Genomic DNA, 15,534 nt, shown 5'->3' on the forward strand with positions numbered 1-15,534 from the left:
CATCTTGCAGGTCACTTGTGTCCTTTTGGGTGCTTGCTATCCCTCTGACTTCTGTGTCACAGGTACATTTGATTAGTTAAATTTACTCCAAACAAATACCTGACAAAAACACTCAGACTTTATTTTGTGTTTCTCAGCTCTTCATGTCCTGTGCAGAAGCATAGAAGGAAGCTCTGCTTATGGAGTACTGCATGCCCAATTATAACTTTCTGACCTGGTGGCACCTTCTTTGCTTTGACTATGCATGCTGCTTCATCGATGGCAGCAGCTCAGCAGAGCACCTGGAAGTGGTCAACAGACCAGTATGAGAACCATGTAGCTAGGATACAAACCATTTTTATTGTTTTTCTAGCAGTAAAGTCTTAGATTACCATCCTTGGTATTTATCACCTGAGGACATTTTAGAGGTGGGAATAAAAAGCCTAAGAACTAAAAGAAAATGGTGTTTTATCCATTTTGTTCTAATGAGTTGCTAGTGTTTACAGACACATCAGAAATGTGCCATTAACATCATGTAATGAAATTTCATGATATTGATCTAATCTTATTTACGTACCATCGGTTCAGTGGAGAGGAAATTATAGTTATCTATGTACATAAAATCCAGTCCTACTCAGATCAAGAAATCATTACAAGAATCAAACTCTTAATTTGAGATAATGGTACTGTTTTATTTTAGCCAAAATACATAGTATTTTTAATTTGGGCTTTTATACAGGCTTAATTTTAAAGTAATAACCTATTTTTCTCCTGTCTTTTCCATTTACAGAGTGCTGGGAAATACAGACGGCAAGGCAGAAATTACATAGTTGAGGATGGAGATATTATCTTCTTTAAATTTAATACACCTCAACAGTCCAAGAAGAAATGAATATTAGATGTTGCTCATTGTTCACAATTAAACTGTGCTACTTCAAAAAGCATAAGAATTTTTATTTAGACAGAATATCTAAAAACAGAAAGCATACAGTGTATACTTAGGGAACAATCCCCCTCCCCAAATTAAATTACTTGTTTGTTTTGAATTAAAATATGGCACCCTCAGTGAACATACAAGTTCACTAAATGTGAACAGCTTTGCATTTCAAATGATTAAGATCCTACTCCAAATTGTAGAAGCTTTTCAGGAACCATATTACTCTCATGATACTTCATTAATCTCCATCATGTATGCCAAGCCTGACACGTTTGACAGTGAGGACAATGTGGCTTGCTCCTTTTTGAATCTACAGATAATGCATGTTTTACAGTACTCCAGATGTCTACACTCAATAAAACATTTGACAAAACCAGCCTCTGTGTGTTTGGGGATGTCTGTATTGACTGACTGTGGTGTGCTGAATGCGATACGGCACCTGGTGGATGCTGATTACAGAATTTAAAGACGTGTATGATACAGTAACCAGCAGCGTGGGGCAGCTGCAATTGTATCTTAAAAGTGAGTCTTTCATGGGAATCAGAAGATTAGGATGCCCATGATTTGTCTCAAAGTCAATGAATTTGTAGATGGACATTCATTGAAAGATGATAATAAAAAGGATATTGCATAAGTGATTTTGACCAGAGAGAGCAAAGTATATATAGGAAAATCATATTATCTTTGAGGCTGGAGCTTTTTTGTTAAAATCATTCTGAAATGACTATTTAATTCCTGCCTTGAAATTATTAAATCGTGGAGGCTAGTCGGTGCCTGATGTAAGATGATGTCCTCTGTTCAAGGTTTTGGGCCAATGGAGGGGTATGTAGATAATCTTGAAAAAAGAGGTTGTGCTGTTCTGTCAGACAGTTCCACTGACATGGGCTGCAACTGCTGCTATTTGCTGACCCCTTTAGCCATAAACAAGCAGATTTCTCTCATTATTGTGGAAGAATAAGTTAAAATGGGGATACAGCTAAAAATAATTCACTTCAACACTGAAAATCACTCTTACAGTGCATTCAATTCATTTAAGATCTCTTGTTTGTTTTCTAAAATGCACCCTAACTCATTCCAATTCCAGATGTGACGGGCTCCAGTGGGCAGTGTTAGGGAAGAGAATAATTCCCAGGGTTCATAGGTGTAGCAAGGCTCCAGCCTTCTTGTGCTCAATTTATTTTCTTAACTTTGAAAGGCAACTCAATCTAGGCAAGCTTCTCTGTTTGTAAGACACTGGGAGAACTGGTAATATTACAGTGCTGGGCTGTTCCTATAATACGCCTTTGAGCCACGTTATTCTTGGAGGAGGACAAAGATCAAAGTCAGTGACACAAGGTTGTTTATTGTCAAACAGTTGGCATCACTCCCTGACCTGCAATTGGCATTGGGGAAACTAGGGAATGCAGCTGACCTTTGTTTTTAAAAAGCTTTATTTTTGTCAGTGAGAGAGAGGTGAGAATGAATGGTTTGAAGTAGGGAGGGGAAGCCTAGGACTTTTTATTAATCCAAAAAATTATCTTGGCATCTCAAGTGCACTATTCTCACGACCATAATTTTGATGACATCCATGTAATTGAAAGAAATTAGGACCCCAATTCTGTGCTGGAAGTAGAATCTGTAAAGAGGAAAGAAACTAAATCAATCTGATTCTCTTGGAAAGTCAGGCATGGTAGTGACATTGGGGGGCAAAGGATCATGCTGGGATTTAGCCACAATAAAAAGTGAGAGTATGTGGAGGATGAGGGATCCAGCCAGTGTCATAGGAAAGCCACTGTCTGTCTTCAGTATAGAGACATCCATCCCTAATTTGTAGCCTACTCAGGAACTCTTTTCTGCAGTCCAAACTGTGAAATCCAGGTTGAGGCCTGCAGAATAAATTCGGGTCCTGTCTTGCCTGTAAAGTTTCTATGCGTGTCACCCTATTTACCTTTGGACTACACTGCTCTAGTAATGTTCTCATGTCCCTTAATCACTTCATATAAATGAAGAAATAATGCTAGAAACTAGAAATGCAGAATTAGGGGACTTCTTTATATTGCAAATTAATTGCTTCCTAACTTGACAGTAATTTTGTTAGATATACATATTACAGCATTTCTGGTACCATCCCAAATTTTAAATTTTATATCAGAAACTGGCCTCAGCTGGACCGATTAACTGGACTGAGAAATAAGTCTCATCTCTCTTTGAATAATTTGTCTGGTCAACCTAATCGTTTTAATAGATCTTTTCAATAGTGTTATTTAAAACAACATAATCTAACAATTTTGCCTGTGATCAATACTCTCTAACCTCCAATGCTGCATGACAGATATCACAATAAGTATTTGGGCAAAGAAAGTTCTCATTTTCTCCTGAGAAAACTAAGAGTTTGCAGGGCTCTAAAATGTAAACTCCTAAAATCTAACTTAAAAAAAAAACCGGGGGTGGGGGTAGATACAGGGGAGAGAGCTTAAAAGACTGTTCTTGTTATACCTGTACAATCTGATACACAAATTTGACTCAAACCACACAATCTGGCTGGCAAGAAACTTTACACAAGCCAAACCAAACACCTGTGATTACCCACCTGCACAGTTGCTTCAAACCCCATGTATAACCATGGCACACAAACCTGTATAAATGCTTTGAAGTCCATACAGACCTGCACCCTCACTAGTGCAGGTGCCCCACCCAAACTGGCAACTGCAGTGGTTAGAATAGAAGGCGGGGGGGGGGGGAGTTCTTGCTACACTAGCTAGATGAGGAGCTACTGAGGGGGCACTTGTTCCCCCAACCGAGGGAAAAGAAGGAAGCTTTCCCTTTACAGCTGGCAGAAGAGGTGGAGTTGTGCTCCCTTTTACCCTTTACTTCAACCCCTAAGTGACTGCAAAGGTGACATCCTTTGATGGGTAAAGCACAACACAAGAAAACCACTGACAACATGAACATTGCCACCTGCCACCAATAACCAAAAAAATAGGGGATAGAGCCTGGGATTTTTGTCAGTGTAGGCAGAGCAGAAAGAAGCCTGGCATTGCCTTTTAAGGACAGCACTATCTCTGAGTGATCTGCAGGCTCCGGCATGATCCTTCCTGTCTGAGGCATTCCAAAAAGGGGACGTTTCAAAGCTTGATAAAGCCTAAACACATCCCTAAAACGTAAGGCTTCACACTATTGACTACATGAATTCATTAAAATCTGAAGTCTAGAAGGCCAGATTCCAGTATCTGGTGAGCCTTGATGCAGCACCTGGATTGTCAGGGTACCCATCCAGGAGCAACACATCTTGAAGAACAGCAGTTACTGGTAAGTAACCCGGTTTTTCTGCTCCCATGATCCTGCAGCTGACCACAAGTCAAATCAGCCCCCAGGGAATGTTTCACCAGTCAGGGTTCACCAAACTGCAGTGCTTTGGCCACACTCCTCCAAGGCTGTCTGCCTAGGAGTGAGGGGGAATAGGTGGTAAAGAGCCAGGTAGGGTGGCTTTATGCCACTTGAGGGTTCCCATAATGTTGGGAAATCCCCTCTGACTCTTCAGATAAGCTTTCAAGTTCCCAAGAGCAACACAAAAAGGACAGAGATGGGGGGGCCAGGATCTGGTCCAGAGTGTATAGCAAAATGTAAAGTGGTTGTTTCCACAGTACATTCGCTCAAATGAAACAGAGACAGTTGTTGAAAATGTGAAACTAGGAAACACTGTGACCAAAAAAACAAGAGTCAAATTCAGGTGCATCTGAGCTCCTCTTGAAAAGTCTAAATGTTTGCTTTGGAAAATAGTTGTAACAGCACCTAGGGTTCAGATTACCTCTAGCCGTTTACGTTTAGCCATTCAGCATCCATATGGGCCAGACTATTTTACTTGGGATGCAGGGTTTCCGAATTTTTGTAGCTGTAGAATGTAAATTTCGTATTCACTCTCTCTAAATTCTGCTGCCTCAGGCAGCCACCCAATTCAGCTTTCCTCAAAGGTCACTCTGAAAGCACCTGTGTAAAGTGCATAATATTTTTATTTGCTGTAATTTTTTTGCACGTTTTATTAAACATTTCACTTTCTTATATTTGCTTAATTTCATCTTTATTTGCTCTTTCACTGTGTCTGTTTTATGATCCCTTGCTGTTCCAGCATTACATTTCCTCAATTCTATACAGCTTATCTGGGGCCCTGCCTGCTACAATTTCCCATCCCCAGCTCTCCTCACCACAAGTACACAGGGTGAGTTCTTCCCAGACAGTAAATCTAGTTAATCAATGAGTTTATATAGCAGGGAGTCTGGGTTGAAAGTAGCAGTGCAAAAGCCTTTTCGTTCCTTACATACCTCTCCTCTCATACTACATAGAATTCTTGTCACAAGGACTAAACTGGTGCTGGGATGGTTTAACGGAGCTCCTTTCAGAACTATATTAACGCTGCTCATGATTGTCCAGCTGTCGGCTATGGGCAAAAGCCACGCCTGCTGGAAGCTGAGAGTCTCCTGTAAAGTGCTCCCCAGCCTGCTGGCTCAGGCAGCAAGAGCCTCCAGTTTGGAACTCAGCCTGGTGGGTTGCATGGTAGCCTGTGCCACTAGCTTCCACCCACCAAGCTAGCAAATGACTTCAGCTTCAAATTGTAGTAGTGCTTTGCCAGTGTAGCGTGTGGTTAGGTTCTTAGGCCTGCTGGCTTTCTTCTTTTTTAAAATGTCTGCAGGATTTTATGGGTCCTATAGGTAGAAGTCAGCCATGATGATATATTGCCTCTTTATCAGATGTGGTTAAATAGTGAGCGTTATGTGAGCTATAAAATCCTGTTGTAAAACAAACATAAGTAACTACCTAAGTACACTTTGTAAAATTTAAAAACAACCATATTCTCTCTTCTCCCCCTCCTGTGATGACCCCCTCTTCCTCCCCCCACACACTAGATTAAGTAAGATCATCTTTTAGAATATTGGTACTTGTTTAAAACTAAATTGTCCATTTTCATTTTGACTCTTTGGAAAATACTAATTACATATGTTTGATTACGCTAATTCTGTCATTTCACTTCAATTAAGCTAGAAAATCCACTGGATGCTTTGGAAAAAAAGTCAAAGTGGTGGCATTCATCACTGTATTCTAAGGGATTGAGATGCTGATGTTGTTTTATCTTTTAAAGTTTTAATGTAAACTGTTTCAAAGCTGTTTTAGAAGTAGTTGTTACTAGGCTTCTATCTACAGATAGGGTCCATTTCTGATCTTTGAGAGCAGGTACATATTGCTGCATAGTGTGTATTGTAAAATTGGTTAAACATGCAGACCTGCTCTCATAAAGAGATGAGTCAATATGCGTCTGCATGTCAGAGATCAGAATAGCTACCTACATTTACAGAATCCTGTGGCTTTTTATTTGCAATATGCAAAATGTTTGATTCTGTGCTCAGTGCACAAGCACTTTATAAACCACATAGCAAAATCTGCTACTGCTATTGCAAGTGCATGGGAAGTAGCAAATTAGCCACAAAATAGATGTCTCCCTGTATGAGAATGCAACTGAGCCTAAAGATTTAGGATGGATGAACAGAAGAACGTCTAGTCCTGGCCCTTTAAAATTCCACCCATCCTGTTGAAAGGGAGTGCCTTTATTACAGGAACTCTGTTATTCAGTGCAATTCCACCTGCAGGGCAGGAAATCAGCACAACAAAAGGAATTTTAAAGAGTCAAGGCTGTATATAACTGAATCTGAGCAATCAGGGGTATATAGTATGGGTGAGGATTGTTTCGGTGAGTAGTACTCATGCAAGAATCACAATGCTGTTTTGACTACATTTTGGTGAATGAAGTTTTCCTAAAAAAGTGGGACAGTTAGCACTAACTGGAATCAGGTGTAGTGTGGGTAGCTGCTAGGTGCTGCTCATTGCTGACTTGCAACAGCTCCACTGGTCCAGCCTTGAGCAGAGACTGACAACTACTGCAGATTGTGATGTGATTTTGGAACACACTCCATCCAGCTCAGACCACCCAAACGTTTTCAGTTGTGACCCAAGTCTAATTTGAGCCCAGGCTTGAATCTGGTGAGTTAAATCACTTAACCTCAAAACCTTTAGGTAACTGGCCGGCTCCCAAGTGGCTGAAACCTGGGGACTAACTTTCCAGGATTTGGTGAGGCCATAGAGGGGGCAACTTGCAGAGAAGGGGAGAGGGTCTGATAGCTGAGAAGGGAGACTGAGTCAAACTCCTTCAGCCCAGAAGCCAAGAGAAATGGGCCTATAGCAGGGGTAATGGTGTTGCTTTCCAAAGCTCAGAGTGAGACTGTTTCCTGAGACGAGTGAGTGGGAGCTGCTTCAGACAGCCAGAGTTTAATTTATCACAAATGTTTAATAATGAATGTTGTTAATTGATTATAAATCAGTTTGGTTTTATGATTCATATGGAGGGACTTGATCCATTTAAAGAGACTCCCTAGAAGTGTTAGGTGATGAAGCAGCCGATCAGCACCTCAAAGGATCCTAGAACATTGTTCTGCCTGCGCTACACACACAAAGTATTAAAGCATGGATGCCCTTCACCATGCTAGACCAACAGGTTAGCACCTGTAGTGTAATAAGAGTGCATCAGAGCACTGGGGGAATCCATTGCACTAATGGGCTGATGAAGAGGCAACCACAGGCACAATTTCAGCCCAAAGCCGCCACTTATACTGGACCCAATTTCTTACCTTCCAGTTATTCCTTACTGGACTTCTTGTTTTCTAGCAAAAAGAAAAACTCTTGCAACATGTAAAACCAGCAAGATAAGAGAGCTGTAAATGTGTTTAACACATGCTTTGATGTTTTCTGTGCTCTGTTACTGAAGGGACACAATACCCAAAACAGGCAGTAAAGGAAACTGCATTTGCTCTCCTTTAAAAACTCCAGGAGAAAACTACTAGCTATAAGAGTTACATTTCCCTAACACAGCAATTATGTGCAAACTATCCAGCTTTGGTTATAAATTCTACTTAAGTTTCAAAGCACAGTATTATTGGAGGTAGCAATAGTAACATCAAACAGCCTTGATAAGATCAACAAATTACTAAGTATAATTGTTTCTGCTGGGGTGTGTACAAGGAGATAAATAGCTCATAAATTAAAACCCAGTGCCTGAGGGCGAGTCATTCATGGACTCATAGCTGTCCTTATATTCTCAAGCAAAAATAATTTTCTCTTCAATAATTATACAGTTTTTGCTATTAGAATGGCAATCATAAGCACACAGGTCTGGAAAATTAAGGGGAAAGCGCAATGTCTGCCTACAGTAGTCCAACTTCAATAAAAAAAAGGTCTCATTTGTCTCTTGTCTTCACAGGAATATTTTAATTGAGGCTCAAGTCTTGAAACTGGATTTTAAATCGTATAGGAGAGCAACAACATGCAGCCCCAACGCTCTCAGACTCTGCTGGAACCACAGGGGGCTCAACACTTTGTACAGTCTTTCCCTAGGACAATTAAATCTTCAGGTATGGCTTCTCTCATGAGTCCAAGGGAGCCTCTCTAAGCAGGGATTTCCTAGGGACAAAGGATACTGATTCAATCTTCTGTTGTTCACGATGTTCTTTTCTCCCCCATTGCAATGAGAGAGCATCTTAAGCCACCATTTTGGTGTCCGTGTGTTTCCTAATGCTGTGCCAGCCATTTATGATGATTACCAAAATGCCTGTTTAAATGTTTCTCTGCAATACTGAGTCAGAGATGATCAAGTTAAGAAATGAAATTACCATTGTTGGACAAGTAATGGAAATCACATTTATTATCTGACTGTGGTCACCCAGTGTAAAGCTGCAGACATGATGAGAGAATTTGATGCATTCCAGAGTCCTTCCATTGATTGCTGTTTCTGCCTGTTAGGTCTGGAATAATATTCCCCCATGTTTCTAGATTTCTGGGTTGCTGGAAAAGAGGGACATTCTTTCAGTGTCGGAAGGAAAACTTGACGGTGATAATTAAAAGTAAAGGTGAACTGTCCCCTGTGGCATGTGCTGCCTAAACGGATGGTTGCGAGGGACACTGGGTAGTGAAGCATGCTGAGAGATTCGAATGGCTAAAACCAATGCTGTCATCTGAGCAAGGGAGCTGCAGACAAAGGAGTTTAAAAAAATATTCCTAAAGAATCAGCTATTGCATGAATACCTTTTCCCAAATGCCCAAGAAGAGGAGGCGGTTTTGGTCATCACAAACTCGGATGACATATCAATAAAATGTTTAACTTACAGATTGGTTTACCCCAGAGAAATGCCTAAGCCACAAGATCAGGTACAGCTCCAAATTTCTCCCAAGTTCTGGGTCTTTGTTTCTGGGGTTTGGTCCATCCCTAGTTGAGACAATCAGTACTGCAGGAAACTAGGAGAAAAAGTTTCCCCCTCTTTATCCCTCCAAAAACAATTCATCTCCACTCTTGTCTGCAAGTGGGAAGGAAAGAAAAGATGTGTGCCTTCCCCAGTCCCAAGGCCTCAAATGCTTCCTGGTGTCCAAAAATCAAATTTCTTCCCACCCCTATCCAACTGTGATGAAAGGGATCACCAAGATCTCTACAATGCCATTTCAGTGAACAAAGGAAAGGAGATCTCCTGTATCTTCTGAATGCCAAAGTCTGTCTATTCATTCTGTTGATGCTTCCTAATTCGTAAGAGAGACGGAATGCCTTGATGGAATACACACAAGGCTTCAGTCTTTACTGGATTGATACCTGTGCATCAGCAAACATGGCTTTCCCCCACAGAATACACTTGGAGCTGGAGGTGATACTTTTGCTATCTCTTGTCGATCTAGTGCAATAAAAATAGAATATAGCCTCACCAGCACAACCATCCGGAGGAGCTATCGGACAGACACATCATTTGGGTGGTTAGCCCTTCACCCTACTGCTGCAGCTATGCTCTCTTTTTAGCACACTAGCCCGATGATAGCATAAGCCTGTCTCCTCTAGCTGGGAATCACCCCTCCAGCTCCAAGTGTAGACAGAAGCATAGAGTACCAGGAACAGGAGTTCTTCTTTGACTGCTTGCTCATGTCAATTCCATTTGAGGTGTGTGCATGCCCACATGCACGCCCACTGGAATTTTTTTTCCCTTAGCAGTACCCCTGGGGCCGGCTTTGGAGCCTCTGGAGCCCTGCACTCATGCGCTGGCATATGAGGCGCCACCAGCCCTGTGTTCCCTCAGTTCCTTCTTCCCACCCGTGATTGTTACTGGAACCCCTTCTCTCTTGCTGTTGCAAGTGCTCAGAATTTTCTTAGTTATTATAGAATAGTTTTCTTCCCCTTTGTTTTTCTGTAATATAGTTAGTAGTTAAGTTCCAATAGTCCCATTAGGGACATTTGTCCGGGAGTGAGGCATGCCTAATTCCGCAGGCTTCAAACCCTGTTCTACATGTCCTTCCCACTTAATGACCCACATGATAGCTATTTAAAGTGCCTGTGGGAAACTCACAGGAAGGACAAGTGCAAAATTTGCAAGAGCTTTTTGGCCAAGAACGAAGAACGATAGAGATCGCCATCTGAAAGCCCTGCTCATGGAGGCGGCACTGAGATCGGCCTTGGAACCTCCCTGTTCCGACTCAGGGCCAAGCACATCAGCTTCGGTGCAGAGCACACCACCGGCACCGGGTCCCTCTCGAGCCACTCCTCGTCTCCATCACTGAAGAAGTGCCAGAAGAAGCATTGTGCGGATATAGGACCTTCCCCTGCACCTAGAAGAACAAGAAAGTAGGGCTGGGTGTAGGACCCTCATTGGGCCAGCCGCCTGCATCAGGATGGCAAGAACTAGCTTCTCCACCCAGGCCAATGGAGGGAGTCAGCCCCCCACTCCAGGGAGTGGAAGGGGGCTCCTCCAGTTAGTGGTGCTGTTGATGCCAAAGGTGTTTCAAACAGCCAAAGAACTGATGGCCCTGCCACTGCCTCCCAACCAGGCATCCCCCGGCACTGGAGCCTGGGAGAGTGTGGTTATCAAAGGGGAAACCCACAATGGGGGCCTCCGCAGTGGATGCATCACTCCCCTGAATCCCAGTGCTGTTCCATATCACCTCGGCCCTGGTCATCAGCATGGAGGAGGTCGCCACCTTCACAGCACCAGTCCCTGAAGACATACTTTCGGTCCCTTGTGCCAAGACGTTCACTTCCACTTCCTACGTGGGCCCAAATTACATCGGACTGCTGGGTACTCTCAACATCATTTCAACTGGCTACACCCTTCAGTTTTCCTCCCCCTCCCACACATCCTAATCTAGTAAGGACCACCTGTTGATGCCTGAGCCTAATGGTCAATGAACAAAAATTGATAATATCGCCAGTTCAGCGAATAGAGTTTATTGGAGTGGTCCTTGACTCCACCCAAGCCGGAGCTATCCTCCTGAAGTCTTGATTCCGAGCCATATTGGACTTCATCAGAAAAGTCCAAGCTTTTCCCCTCACAATGACCCATATTTGCCTCAGGTAACTGGGACATATGGCAGCCTCCACATATGTGGTATGCCATGGGTGCCTAAAGCTCAGGCCTCTACAGTTGTAGCTGGCCTTGGTGTATACTCCAAGCAGACACAGCTTGGACCGTGTGGTTACAGTACCTCTGCACGTCTTGTCATCCCTGAACTGATGGTCAACCCACAATCAGTAACGCAGGGCATGTCCTTTGAAGGGATGGTCCCTTTGGTGGCCCTGGTGTCCAACACCTCAGTCTTCGGATGGGGTGCACAGATCAACAACAATCTCAGTACCCAAGGGATCTGGTCACAGGGAAGACCGTAACCTTTATATAAACATCAGGGAGCTCAAGCAATACATCTAGCTTGCCAAGTGTTCCTCCCCTATGTGGCAGGCAGAGTAATCCAGATTCTAATGGACAATACCACTGCGATGTTCCACATCAACAGACAGGGCAGAGCCCACTCTTTGGCCCTGTATTAAGAGGCTCTGCACTTGTGGAACTTTGCTGTGCTAAACAATACCTATATCATGGCTTCTCATCTCCCGGGGACCAGGAATGCCCTAGCGGACCTTTTCAGCAGGTCCTTCTTACCTCGCCACGAGTAGTCTCTCCATCCAGATATATTTGGCATGATCTTCCGAAGGTGGGGGTCTCCTCAAATGGACCTCTTCACATCCAAGCTGAACAAGTGCTGTCAGTTCTGCTCGATCCATGGGTTCAACGAGGGTTCACTGCACAATGCCTTCCTCCTCTTGTGGACAGGAACCTCATGTACACCTCCCCGCCATAACCACTGATCCACAAAGACCTGTTAAAGATCAAGCAAGACAAGATGAAGTTGATCCTGATAGCTCCCATGTGGCCACGCCAGCATTGATTCAGCACATTGCTGGAGATGTCAACTCCCCCCACCCCCCGCTGGAACTACCACATTGGCCCAACCTCCTTTCCCAGAACCATGGCCAACTCCTACACCTGAACCTAGCATCCTTCACCTGACAGCGTGGAGGCTGAATGGCTGAACGCGGATAAGCAGGCATGCTTGTCCTGGGTCCAGCAAGTCCTGTTGGGCAGTGGAAAGCCCTCCACCAGAGTGACATATTTGGCCAAATAGAAAAGGTTCTCCTGCTCGGTGTCAAGCCAGGGAATCTCACCTCTTCAGGCCTCAGTTCAATTTCTACTAGGTTACTTGTTGCATCGTAAGCTTCAAGGCTAGCTATCTCATTGCTGAAGGTTCATCTGGCAGCCATCTCGGCTTTTCTTCCCTCGATCCAAGGGAAAACAGTCATTTCTCATTCCATGAGAGTCAGATTCCTTAAAGGCCTGGAGAGACTTTACCCTCGAGTTTGGGATCCATTACCCCTCCGGGATCTGAATCTAGTTTTATCAAGGCTCACGGGCCCACCCTTTGAGCCTTTAGCTACCTGCCTCTCTCCTGGAAGGTACCAGTCTTATTAACAATCACCTCAGCATGAAGGGTCTCTGAGATTAGAATGCTCCCTTCAGAGCCACCATATACAGTGTTTTATAAGGACAAGGTCCAGCTGCGGCCCCACTCTAGCTTCTTACCCAAGGTGGTGTCTCAGTTTCACAATAACCAGGATGTATTCCTCCCAGTGTTCTTTCCAAAACCGCATAGATCTAATGAGGAGCCTGCCCTTGATGTTAGATGGGCCTTGGCCTTCTACATAGAAAGAATAAAACCCTTCTGCAAGTCCATACAGCTAAAAGGATGAAAGGCCTGTTGGTTTCCTCCCAAAGGGTCTCCTTGTGAATAACTTCCTGCATCAGATTCTGTTATGAGCAGGCAAACATATCTCTGCCGGAGATAGTCAGCACCCACTCCTCTAGAGCACAAGCCTCTTTAGCAGCCTTCGTAGCACAAGTACCGATCCAAGACATCTGTAAAGCTGATACTTGGTCCTCGGTGCTTACCTTTGCATCCCATTACACCATCATACAGCAGGCTTAGGACGATGCCAGCTTCGGCAGAGCAGTGTTGCACATGGCGCATCCATGAACACCGAGCCCATCTCCAGGGATACTGCTTTTGAGTCACCTAGAATGGAATTGAGATGAGCAAGCAGTCGAAGAAGAAAAGACCTTTCATAACAGTTATTCTTCGAGGTGTGTTGCTCATGTCCATTCCATGACCAGCCCTCCGGCCCTGCCATCGGAGTTGACGGCAAGAAGGAACTGAGGGAACACAGGGCTGATGTCACCTCATATACTGGTGCATGAGCTCACCCAAAGTCAGCCCTACGGGTATTGCAAAGGAAAAAAAATTCCAATAGCTGTGCACATGGGTGCGCACACCTAGAATGGAATGGACATGGGCAACACAGCTCGAAGAACAACAGTTACGAAAAGTCAGTAACTATCTTTTTTTGTGGCTAGAGAGGTGGTTTTAAAAACTGAAAGTTCTTTCTTATTCCTGTTTAGGGTTGCCATCTGTCCAGGTTTTCCTAGGATCATCCCTTTTTTGAGGTTGCTGTTCTTGGAAATTCGTAAGGGTGCTCAGTACAGACTGCCAGCTGTCTAGTTTTATCAACTCAGGATCATCCCAGATATTCCAGTTTTTTGTACCTCAGAGGTGGCCTCATTTCCCTGTATGAGATGAGATCCTAACGGATCTCCCTACCAATATCTTTATTGCTTCTGTCTGTGATTCACACATCAGTTTGTTTGTTTAGCTACTGCAACGTACTGCTGGAACCCAGAGCTGTAAGCCACTGTTACCTCTCTGCCTCAGCAAGAGAGCTTTGCTGGTGATTTGACTGTGTCATCTCCCTGACACACCAGTCTGTCTTCCTCACCTGCAAACTCCTCAAGGCTCTACTAGTGCAGATGTTGCCCAGCAGGTTTCAGTCAGTGAACTCTAGCCCCGATCTCCTTAGAGATGTTTCTCTGCAATGCGCAGCCCCTTTGACTATACATTCACAGAAGATATTAAGTTTGCTACTTTTTTTAAGAGTCAGTACACTACCCCAGTTACGTTAATAAGCCGTAAACACACCCATCCCTTCAAACACAGCACTCTCATGGCTTGTAGCAAAAATAAAACAAGTTTATTAACCAAAGTTCATAGGTTAAGTGATACCAAGTAGAAGGAGTAAGATAGAAATGGTTACAAACCAAAGTAAAAATATGCTTTTGAATGGCTAAGACCTAACTCAACAAGCTACAGCCTTTGTTCAAGGTAGCTTCCTCACCAACCTTCCTTTCCCATCAATAGCTGGCTAGCTCTTAGGCAGGATCCCCTCAGACACTGGCAGTAAAATCTCCTCAGATGGATAAACCAAAGTCTTTCTGTGTGTCCTTATATCTCAAAGTCTGCCTTTGTTTCAAGGGTCAAATTGATCCTCTAGGGTTCTGTCTTCTGTCTCCTCCCAGAGGGGCCAACTCCATCTTGAATAAGGTGTCCTCTGATGTGTTCCAATGTGATGCAATTTTACCATGTAAATGTTCTTTTCCTGCAACCTCCAACACAAATGAATAGCCCACTGAGTTTCACCACACCTAGTTTGAAGTGTTGGCCTCTTTCCTATGTCTTGAGAAAACCTGTTAATCAGCTGCCCCTGACATGCCTGGTTTGAACACCTTTTAGTCACAGACTTGAAAGCATAAAATCAGTGAGTATCCATAATTCCTCCCACTGTGAAATGCACGTGACAATGCTATGACATTGTTAACCGTGTGTTGTGAGTTTTCAAATGATACCTCCCAAGGTGCGTTTTGTACAAATATTGCAGTAGTGTGTGAACACAGGAGTGCCTAGGGTCCCAGCGACTTATATGGCTTCTATCACCATACTACTGAGCATCTCACAAAAATCAATTACGCTTATACAACACCCTTGTGAGGTAGGAGAGTGTTATCCTCAGTTTGCAGATGTGGGAACTACGAAAGAAAGTGATTTGCCCAAGCTCAGCCAGAGCCTGTGACAGAGCTGGGATTTGGGCTCTGATCTCCTGAGTTCCAGGCCAGAGTTTTAAGCACATGACTATCCTTCCTCACTGAACCGCATGAGCTGACATATTTAACACATTCATTCCAGCCTGATGTATCTGAGAAGCAGAAACATCATGGGGGGTAAAATCCTGTTTTTAAACCAACTTCATGTAATTTACTGCTCTTGTACCCTAATGCCGATCTCCTCTCCCTTACCTCCTTGATTTTGAAGGCCCTAGATCAGGGTTTTCTTGCCAATCCTAGCAGTGCTAT

At 43.6% G+C, this 15,534-nt stretch overlaps 1 protein-coding gene across 1 annotated transcript in view; it reads left to right on the forward strand.

Annotated features, from left to right (window-relative positions):
• OLA1 (Obg like ATPase 1) overlaps positions 1-1,292 on the forward strand; it is a 177,476-nt gene extending 176,184 nt beyond the window's left edge. The window contains exon 11 of the mRNA XM_067549225.1: positions 770-1,292. Coding sequence (XP_067405326.1) covers positions 770-871 — 102 coding nt within the window. The 3' untranslated portion in view covers positions 872-1,292. The remainder of the gene's footprint in view (positions 1-769) is intronic.
• Positions 1,293-15,534: the final 14,242 nt, after the last annotated feature.

This window comes from Emydura macquarii, unplaced genomic scaffold (genome assembly GCF_026122565.2).
Source record: "Emydura macquarii macquarii isolate MOO-44397 ecotype Brisbane River unplaced genomic scaffold, CSIRO-AGI_Emac_v2 contig_1253, whole genome shotgun sequence".
NCBI classification, from domain to species: Eukaryota; Metazoa; Chordata; order Testudines; family Chelidae; genus Emydura; species Emydura macquarii.